Here is an 11,565-nt window from a genome sequence, read left to right as displayed (position 1 = left end):
GATTGTAAATTTAATGCACTCCATACTATATTCTTCATTTAATAAAAACACATATATCATTTATTAATTTGGAATTTTCGAAAGATCGGTCACATATTACAATAGAGAGAAGACCCTCTGTGGTCGACAACGTTTCTTTTCTAATAATTTCTTTAATGAATATTAAAGTGATTTTTTCAAAGAAATGTGAAAAATAAATCATAACTCTATATATAAATTGAATATATATATATATATATATATATATATATATATATATATATTCACATTAACTGTAATTCCTGGCTTGCTAAGTACAAGATTAAAAATGGGCAAGGGTATATCAAATATTTTAATTTTTTTTCATAAAATAAAATATTAACAAAAAGGACTGGATCTCTTTTACTCCCAGTCAATATTAGATATATGCTGTACAGTCTTGGCTTGTTCTGCTTTAGTCCAACAAGCCAACCTACAAAGAGAAACAATAAATAGACGACAAATTCAGTGGATGTTTTAATTTCATTAAATTCAAAAAAAAAGTTATTTTAATATATAGTTGATTATAAATTATGAAAATAATGCGATGTATAAATACGCGAAAATTATGACATTATATGGAAAAGTTAAAATAAAGAGGACTAATAGCTTATTAGAAAGGTGACAAAAACATTAATTAATTTTTTTGACAAATTTAAATAATCGTTTAATCTTTCCCAAAAATGTGATTGAACTTGTAAGTGGAGAAATTTGACTCAACAAGAAAACACGTTTTTGTATGCTTTTCTTTTCTTTTCTTTTTTTTTTTTGTTTCTGTTTTTCTGAGACTTAAGTTAATAATTTTGTTAAAACATTTTTGTTACATAAGAGCAGTGTGTATTAGTAATTCCATAAGATCTATTATTGTATTTACTATCATAAATCTAATTCCCACTTGTATTTCATAATTCCATCTTTATGAGCATCAGAAATACATACAAATGGTATTATATTTACATATACATACAAATATAAAGACACTGAAAGATATTACGTCGAATTTTGCTTGAAACTTCTACCTCGAACGATGTAGACTCGAATCATGACACTTTGAATTAAAATCGATGTTTGTTTTTCAAATCATATCGCTTTGAGCACACTATTGATATACAATAACGTAATAAATTTTATTTTGTCGATCATTTAACAATGAAATGTTAGTCCAATGCTTTTGTCCATACGTATGTAAATTAGTTTTTTTTTTGTCAAATATTTTCATATGTAAAGTAATTTTGTGTAAGAATATCTCATAATTAAAAACCTTATAGAATTATTTTATAAGATTTTTTGAGAAATTAACTAAAATAATCGATTGAACAAGATGATTGTTGTTCTTCTGACAATCTATAATGTGTTATGATGATATTTCCTTACTTTTTATGTTAGAGATGAAATGGTGTAGATCATGACATCAAGATAACCATCTATTATAAAATAATAATAATAAAAATAGCATAAATAAATATGTAAAATTGTTTTAAATTATATAGTGTAAAACAATTTGTTATAATTAATTTTTACGAATAAAATATTCTTATTTAAAAAAAAAAGAATTGAGTGTGAATACTAAACAAACGAATATATAAGGGTTAATGGAGGGAAGCTAACAGTTGCTAAAAAAGTCCTATATAAAAAAAAGTACACACTAACTCCCTCCTCCTCACTCCAATTATATACATTTTGTTAATGGATGTTCAAAAAGGCCTCCTTCCTCTAAATTGGACTTATTTTCACCAAGAAAAGGTAATGAGAACTTCTCGCTTGAATCTCTACACATTCTTCACGATCAAGAATCATGTAAAATTCTGTCAAATTTACTTCTTTTTCAAGAATTTACGGTCTTAATTTAAGCAACATTTGGTTCTTGAAACAGAGTATGGACGATTGGAGGCAATCTTTGCTGCTGAACATGGAGCTGGAGGAAGAGCTCAGAATCAGAGATGAACAAATTGCCCAACTCCGAGAAATGCTACACGTAGCCATTAAAGAGAGAGACGAAGCTCAAGAAAAGTGCCAAAATGTGTTCTTTGAGAAGATTTTGATCCAGCAGAAGTTGAACCAATCTGCTCCGAATTCTGGGATTTCGAGCATTGAAGAAGATGATCCCAGAAAAGGGATTGAATTCAGTAATGTTTTCTCTTCCTCAGATTGCGACGAGAGTATTGTTTCGTCTCCACCCCACTTCCAGCCGCCACCAGCGCCACCGCAGCCAGCAGAAGAGGTGGAAGCAGAGCTTCCCATCTTACTCGACAGGCCATTGCCAGAAAAGGGGAAGCTTTTGCAAGCAGTGATGAAAGCGGGGCCCCTTCTACAAACCCTCCTCCTCGCCGGGCCTCTCCCGCGGTGGCGCCAGCCTCCACCGCCCCTTGACACCAACCAGATCCCGCCGCCGCCGGTGGTGATCCCATCATCACCAACGCCTCTTCCAACTCTATTGTCCAGTCAATCATCATCACAAAACAACATTTTGAAGGTAAATAGGAAGAGGGGTCTGTCTGAAAACCCCGATTCTTCACCCATTGAGCTGAAATACCAGAAGGGATTTCTCCAATCGCCATTAATGAGCTAAATTAATTAGCTTTTAGTGCTGTATTTTATGTTTTTCAACTTCTGCAATATCTTCTAGTGATTAGCTTAACAGTAGTTTGGATGAAGTGAAGCTGGACAAAATTGAAGATTTTGGTGTCTGCTTTTTTGGCCTGTAATCTGGTTGGAGCACTGTCTTTTTTGTAACTTACAAAGTAGTGTTGCCATATCAAAAGATTTTAGTTTTATTTGCTTTCCACCATTAGAAGCACAGTGAATCGCAGTTCCATCAGAAAATGAAGCCAAGTAGATTTTTTTTGGGAATGAATGTCACTTTTAAATCATAAAAACACTAAAGTACTGTTTGAACAATCTTATTTGGGGTCGGGGGTATTAGAAACTGGTTGTTTCTGTCTATTTTAGTTAACAGATTACTTGAGAGTACTCCTTTATCAAGAAACAATTACTAGAAATTGGATTTTTTTTTGAAGTCGTTGGATTTTGAACTTGGTTGAGAGACTTTGAAACCTTTTATAAGATGAGTTATGAGTTATTGACAAAATTATTCTATTTTTATTATTTTAATTATCTTATCCAAATTATTTAATTCTTTATTCATAAACATGATTCTGATTAAATGTGTACTGATATAAAATTTACCACTTTAATTACAAAATAAAGTATTTTAATTCTTTCATTTAAAAGAACCATAAATTTAAAAATTAATTTTAAAAACCATACTTTTCATTCATTTCAATAATAAAAAACTATTTTTGACTAATGTGCACACTTATATACTCGTTTCTGTTTATAATATACAGTCAAACCCACTTTCAACACTCAAACAGAAATCTAATTATTTATTCTTCGAAAAACAAAAAAGAAACTATTATATAAAATGAATGTTTGAGTTTATATATGAATATAATAAATCTTTGAATGGAGAGACGGCCAAGACTACAACGTGTGAAAGGCACGGTTTGGCTGCTCGAGTAGGTTCCTACATATCAAATTTGGGATCCACCTCCAAATCCTTTTTTAAAAAAGCAATTTCTTTAATTGGTAATTTTATCTTACATCAAATACTTTAATTTAAATTTTACCTTCTCGAATGATTAAATCTTCCAAAAGCTACGCAAAAATTATTTTGCACGTTCTACGAGACGTGACTACTAATTACACAAGTTTTTCAATAAAAGTGCATAAACAAGGACAATTGTATTATTTACCCCTCAAACACTCCATTCACCCCTAGATTTTCAAATTTATGATTTCTCCAAGAGCATATTGATATTTATACAAACATCCTTTTAATATATAATTTTTGTATAGCAGAATTATGTGTGTATGAATGCTACTTTTCAAGAGAATAACATAGATTCACTCAAGTTCAATGTTCTAAAAAGTAATAAGTTGTAGACGGGTAGTCATTCATCGGTCTAGCACATAAGCTACATTTTTTTTATCTAAATATTTCTTTTTTTTTTGTTTATCGCCATATTTATCTAATAATTCTTCTATATCATATTCAAACTCAAAATCAATGTCATATTTTTCCTCTCTATCTAATACAAATTGATAAAAAAAATATGATAAACAACCTTTAAAAAACAAAATAAAAAATCTACATATTGAATTAAACGACTGTCTAGGCTGTGACTAGACAATCTAGATGACTGGTTTTTTAACAGAATCCAGAGAAATCACCTTTCTAAAATCAGGTTGATAAACTTAGACGATCCTAAACGACGTCTTGTAGAACATTGATAAAGTTACAAACATTGCACATGTTATCATGGCTGAAGCGCCGGTTTTTATTAAAAAGGATTGAGTACAGAAAAACAGAATGAAGTCAATGTGAACTCTATTCCATTTTTTTAGCTTCATTGATATTAATTTTGCTACTAAAAAAATATTCCAATTTTCTCCTACTGAATAATAAATATGTATGTGCGGGCAAAGATTGGCAGAAATTTGGCGCGAGAGGCGGTTGGAATTATAGGCAACCGAACCCCAATAAAACAAATCAACATTGGTCCACACGGTAAGATAAAGAGAAGAAAAAGAAAGAAAAACCCATTGAAATTCAATGCCCGGATCACATTTTCTCGACTCCAACATTCTTCTACCCCTAATTTCAACAAATCACAGCACTCACACTCATACTATACATGGACCCGCCAGCCATGCGACCAATAATCATCTCATCCCGCTCTCAAACAGTTGTTCGAGTTATGAAGTTGATGAGTAATTGACCATTGATCAAGAATCGATTCTTTCTATCAATACAAGGTTTGTCTAGTGTGATTTGTGTAGCTAACATAATTTGCACACTATTACATTAGTCTCCTGATTTACCCAGTCCACACCAAAAGATAGCTACAACGTTTCTCACGTGGTATAAAAATAATAATAATTGTCTCATCCCAAACGAAAAAAATTATAAAATTGTCAAAGAAAAATATGTGATTTCTCTAAAATTTCAAATTCGATCATCAGATATATGAGGGCGGTTATCTTACGTGGCATTCCGAATACGCCTCATGAATCCATAGATTCACCAACTCATATGGCAAATATTCAAACATGCCAACCCAAACAAACAATCAACGGATTGCTAACAGCTATAGTCCACAGCACGTTCTTTGTCTCTTTTTTTGTAGATTGGACAAAAAGGATGGATAATCACATGCAGGTGTATTCTGTCTGTATGTCATTTTCTTTTTCCGCGTGAAAGCCACCAACAAACACACCCAATTATGGATTTATATGAAAACTGGCAATCGAGAATTTGAAAATATACAATAGACATGAGAATGTAAGAACGAGAGTCAACTTAACTGACAACTAATATGAATTATGCAGCGGGTTATGTTAGCACAACTGAAAATCTTACTAGGAAATGAACACTAAAATCCCTAGCGTGAGCTGCCAATTCTGTAACATGGCTGCCATCCTGCAGATTAAACAAGTCAAAAATGTTATTAAGTTCCAAGTTTCTTACACTTAAAATCGAAGTTGAGTTACCCCTATATAACGCACAAAAATAGGAGTTCATAAAATAACTTAAGTGAGAGGTGGAGAAAGTGTCCCTACCAACATTCCTCAGGATTCGCTACTGCGATTATTGTAGCTGTGGTGGATAAATTTGGTTCAAATAGCTTTAAGGAAGCATGCAACATGGGTCGAACTGCAGTATAATAGACATTTTTTCAGTGTTTTGATGGGTGAAACACATATAATTTCACTGGCAATAACATATATATTGCAAAAAGAAACCAGCTTGCATTCTTTTGAATGAAGGAACCAGCTCCATACATCCAGTAGAGAGGCATTCTTTTCCCTATCTCAATCATCCTCGTTGTAATCTTGATTATCTCGTTGATTGTGTTTCTGAGCATTATACATATCAGCAACCTGATTTACCAAAGAAAAGCTTAGATTTAACACCTTGCCAGCTTCAGACAAAAAATGAAAAAGAAGCTCGACTGAAACCAAGAAACTGTAATATTCATTTACCATATCAGATGACGATGCCTGCTCTGGATTCTTACACGCAATAAGCGTGGAAATCGTAGAGAAATTCCCTAACGAAAACAAATTTAAAGAGAAAACAAAAGAGATGGGATGTCATCCATTCGGTTCATAGCACAAATAAATTAACATATGAAACCTAGAACTTGTGAATTTTGTGATGGTACATTCTCAGGATTTACAGTACCAATTGCAGCACGATGAACAGAGCTGATAGTTAGATCTGCAGCTTTCACCTCCCAAACCTAAATGAGAACGCAACTGATACACTTAATCATAAATATATAGAAACATTTAAATCTGACACAGTGGGCCTAAAGGAATTACATTTCCTAAAAAGAGGATAAATCTATATAAAGGTAAAAAAATTGGAAATCTTTTTTGATCACCCCTGTCAGAGTTCTCGTCTTCAACAGAAAAGTTTAATATTAACGACAGGAACACTTTCAGTTCTTTGCTGCTATTAGTCAAGGATGTAACTGTGCATGTAAATTATAGAATACATGAAAATAGTACGTAAAGCACACATAAAGCAAAAGACGCAATTGCTACCTCAGTTGGTTCGAACCACACATCTGGACTTAATGAATCTGAATACCTGTAACACGACTGGAGATTGCATACACATCAAGCATATAAAGAAATTAATTAATACAGAAAAAAACACATTCATTCCGATTCATAAATATTTGAATTAAACAAACCTTTGGCTTGGGAATTACTTTAGAGCGAAGACTGGCAGAACGTTCTTCAAGCAAAAGACAGTGCCTAAAGAGACAAGTTTCAGTGTTTTTTAGTCAAAAAGAATGGAAGCTAGCAGATAAGTTATAACTAGCCATCCAGTGACGCCAATATGTTGGCTGATAATAGCTAGAAGCAGAATTTACCGAGTTTGCAAATGCTTTGAAACTCCTCTTTGTTGTTATCGTAACAAGCAAGGCGAAAGGCGCCATACACACCTATAAGAAAACCAAAACAGCCGATAATTCGAGAAGTAACTAAAATTAACTGTAATCTCAAATCTAAAACAATCACATTTTGTAAGCAAGAAAATGCATTAAAATGGATACATGCATATATGGCATCAACACATATTTGATCTCAACTGAAGGAAGTATATATGTGAATTACCGATACATTTTCCCCTTCCATGGAATGCAGCATTGGGAACCAGATCCAAAGAATCACCAATACTGCAAAGCATAACTATTAACTGTAACCTGGCACATATGCAGTACAAATTCAGAGGTAAGCCCTACCTCTCCATATTGTCCTTTTTCAATTTTAACCATTTATTAGACCGTTTTGACAGCTCGTACGTCGCATCTCTATTCAAGGTTTTGATAATCAACCATTCAGAGCTGAAAAGAAGAATTATTGAGTATCATGAAAAAGGAAATATGTCAATAGTTGAGAGCTTTTACGTGGACAAAGGAATTTTGAACTTTGAACAAAATACATGAACAGCAAACAAACCTTAATTTTGAATGTAGTGTGCATCTCAAATTTATCATGACATAAAACCATAAAAATTAGAATCACCTAGAACTAACAGCATCTTCAAGAAATTTTTGTATTTCCTCGAGATCATTTGATGTTAGTGCAGTGACAAACTGAAAAAATCCAACTTCCTCCTGAAATGACTCGTAAAGATTCTGCATATATACACACTCAAGTGAGTAATAAAACACTATACATCATAAAGAATTTTTTTTAAAAAAAAAGATACAAAATAATAAAGAAAAAGGATTCTGATCGAAAGATTATAATTTATAAACATCAAAAATAAAGTTGAGTAAAAGAATAATTATTGTGACAGAGACAAATTTCATATATCTATTATCAGATACTTATGATACGTAAAATATCATTAGAAGTTGTTAAAGTAAATTAGAGAATAGTAACTGCAAATCACCCGGTTGAAGATTCAGTATTTTATACAATAAGCTTATCACATAGCAAAAGAAACATCTGTGTCTTGAATTCATTTGTTACTCATAGCAAAACACATAAAAGCTAGAACAAACCAAAAGTTGACTGGGAGCACAATCAACCAGATGATCGGCCACTCAAACAGCATAAAAACATCACCTGCATTTGGATGAACTACGTGCATACCACTACAATCACATTCTTCACTCCTGAACTGATTTTTTCATTGCATATATGTCTGCCATCATGTAGCTAATCTTATTAGAAAGTCTCATATGTTTACTCGTTTCAAAGTATTTTTGCCAATAAAATTAGAAGTGTTGTTGGCAGACAGGTGCATCTGAAATTTAAGGAATACAGAAATATTTCAGACCTTTTGTTGATGATACAGAAAGTAATTCTCAATAAAAATAAAATAAGCTTTCCTCTTAGCTTTAAACTGCATCTGCATTAATTTTCATTATAAACTCATGTTTAATTAAAATCCATGCTTCCTAATGACCACAACGAAGATTATGCAATTTAAAAAAGAAAATAAAAGTTTCAAAACTTTCAATTACACTCCAACAATCATCTAGAATAAACTCATCACATTGTATTGCTTCTTAATATGTGCTTCTTTTGCCCCACAAGCCTCTGCAAGGGCCTTGACAATTGAGGCGTCCCCAATTCCTAGCTCCAACCTCTCATGCGCGGATGAAATCCTATTGGCCAAGAGGTACACACACAGGCACTAAATCATCCGGTGTGGTCTCGATCACAGTCCTAAGCATATTGTACACGATCTTAGTAACAGCAAGTCTCCCGGATTCCTTTGATATAGCATCAAAAGCCTTAACTACGAACATAAAAGGTACCCTCTCTCCCACTGCCCAATATGATGCCCTATTCACATTGAAGTTCGCAGCTTTTTTCTTCAACTCCACTAAGCTCTCGTCAGGACTAATAGACAACCTGGGCTTCTTCACCACCATGGAGTCTTTATCCGAATCAGCAGTTCCGGACCCACCCTTTTTGGACATTAATTCTATATTTTTAATCTTCTCCTGTTTCGAGCTCCCCGATGCACGGGTATCTTCAGCTACGGTTGGACTAATTGCAACTTGTTGGCCATCTTTTGACAAAGTCTCAACAAGAGCATTTCCAGTTTGGTCTAAATTTGAGCTCTTGGGGCTCAATTGGCCATTCTCCACAGCACTTTTGATCGGTTTAGTAACGGAACTACCTGAATCACTAGCATTAAGATTCAAACCAGAAGTTTGTGAAATGCCAGCGGGGCTTTTGCCCTTTCTGGGAGATTGCTGTGGCTTTCTGCTGCTGTGACTGATTTTTCTTGGAAGCATTGGACATGAGGACATCGAATGCAGAGGGGCGAGAGGTGGAAATGGTCTTGCATCTAGGGTTTGACCTGGCAAAGAGGAGCGAAGTTTTCGAGGAAAATGAGACGAACAGTTTGATCGGGAGTAGTTTCACGGGGAGATTGAGATATCGATGGAGCAACAGAGTCATGAACCGGGTGAAAGCATCAACCGGCGGTTGGAGGAGGCGGCGAATGATGAAATGGCGGGAGATTCTGAGAGTCGTAATTTGATTAGAATCCCAAACCCCTTAAAAACTCCAAATACGAAAAATTTGACTTAAATATAAAAAATTAAAAATGAAAATAGACTCAAATAACAGATTAATTTTCCAAACACGTGAATTGTTATTGTTTTAACAATAAGAACACTTTTAAATGTTCAAAATTTATCTCCCTCATATATTTATGTCTTTTAACTTAGAATTATTGATTTTATCATGTATTCAACTCTATTCATCTTTATTTATTTGTGACGTGAGAATCCATAACAATGCATTAAGTAAATACTCGTATTAATACAATAACTTGCCAATCACGTTAATAAGATAAACCACATCACGAAGACATGTGTGACAAGATCATCCGAAAAGATGTTGATAAAGATAATCGAACTATTAATTATTAATCAAACATTTATATATTTCATTAACTCGAACACCTCGTCAAAGACAATACTTGTTGCGATCATTGATCATATCACATACAGATATGACATGTTCTCATTGAACTATATGTCACGATCTTTGATCATAACACAAGATGGGGAAATTTGATCCTACAAATGGGGAATTACCTTATTTGTATTACCTACTATGTAAAATCAATTATCAAGATTTCATGTGAAACTCACATAAAAATAATATATGATCAAATCTATATCATTCTCCCACAATGTAGTATTATCTCATGATAGGTCCCCACAAGCATATATGACATGTTCTCACCGAACCATAACGGATAACAATAATATATCATTTACAAGTTATTGTAATTTGGCCTTCCATTTTCGAATTATCGTAGAACCAGGGCTCTTATTTAAAAAAATTGTATTGGCGAAACCAGAACTCTATTTTTATTTAAAAATAAATAAATGGTTAAGCTGGATCATCATCATTATTCTTAAACACTCTTTAATTGGTGCAATCATCAATTGTTTGGCTCAATGCTACAGAATCTTAGAATCATAATTGTGTCATATCTTTCATTATTCTATTGAACGTTGGCTTATTGTATTACAATAATAAGTTATTGATAAAAACTACATGGGTATTTTCAAATTATTATTAAATTTTCTTGCACTAAAATGTCTATTTCAGCAAGGGGCGGAGCCAGAAATATGGCTCCGTCTGGGCTAGAATTTTAAACTCTAGAATTTTTTAATATTTTAAATTGATGTATCCGGACTAATATCATATTATTCTAAAATTATACAAAATTTACCTATAAATTTTTTCAAAAAAATTTGAGCCACCCGGTGTCACGCACCGGGACGGGGGTTGGTTGACACCGACGTTGCTCTCAAATTTACATTCGAAAACAACAAGCCTCAGAAGTACAAAATTCAGAAAACAGACTTTTCATTCATAATACGAAATAATTCATTGTCTGATACAAATTCGAATCATTAATGTTTTACAGCGGAAATGTAAAACAGATAAAACATTGCTTCTACAGATGCAGCGGGAAACATAATTTGAAACTGAGAATAACAGTCTTCTTCTTCACCATCCCAAAACAGATTCTGCTCATTTTCTTCTAACATTTCTTCATCGTTCTTATCTGAGATGTTATGGTGGGTGAGTGATATGTTTGTCACTCAGTAAGCGGGAGCGGGAATAACTCTCAGTTTTCGAAATCATTTTTATACAGAACAGTAATACGAAAATATACAGAAATTCTTATTTTCATAACGGAAATCAGTGTTCAGAAATCAGTAATCAGTATTCAGTAATCAGAAATCAGAAGTTTATCAAATAAGCACTGAGCACCTTCGTGAATTTCATGGCTAAACTGATATCAGTCCCCTATATGTTCTCTCCTCTAAGGGGTGAGGCCAGTAATCAGTAATCAGTAATGTTCAGAATATATATTCCTACCATTAGTTCACTAAGTTTCAGTGCTTCAAAATCAGATATCAGAAATCAAGAGTACTTTGCTTTAAATCAGAAATCATCAAACGAGTTTCAAGATATTTA

At 33.2% G+C, this 11,565-nt stretch overlaps 1 protein-coding gene and 1 pseudogene across 1 annotated transcript; one reads left to right on the top strand and one right to left on the bottom strand.

Moving 5' to 3' along the window:
- The first annotated feature begins 1,630 nt into the window (after positions 1–1,630).
- Positions 1,631–2,708, top strand: LOC140838038 (uncharacterized). Its single transcript, XM_073204122.1, has 2 exons — positions 1,631–1,761; positions 1,892–2,708. Exons 1-2 carry the CDS (start codon positions 1,705–1,707, stop codon positions 2,585–2,587), a joined length of 753 nt encoding a protein of 250 aa, XP_073060223.1. The 5' UTR covers positions 1,631–1,704; the 3' UTR covers positions 2,588–2,708.
- A 2,798-nt stretch (positions 2,709–5,506) lies between these two features.
- LOC140839985 (DNA ligase 1-like) lies at positions 5,507–9,611 on the bottom strand (annotated as a pseudogene).
- Positions 9,612–11,565: the final 1,954 nt, after the last annotated feature.

This window comes from Primulina eburnea, chromosome 8 (genome assembly GCF_022965805.1).
Source record: "Primulina eburnea isolate SZY01 chromosome 8, ASM2296580v1, whole genome shotgun sequence".
NCBI classification, from domain to species: domain Eukaryota; kingdom Viridiplantae; phylum Streptophyta; class Magnoliopsida; order Lamiales; family Gesneriaceae; genus Primulina; species Primulina eburnea.
Note: the sequence above shows the minus strand (reverse complement) of the source record. Positions and strands in the feature narration are given on the sequence as shown.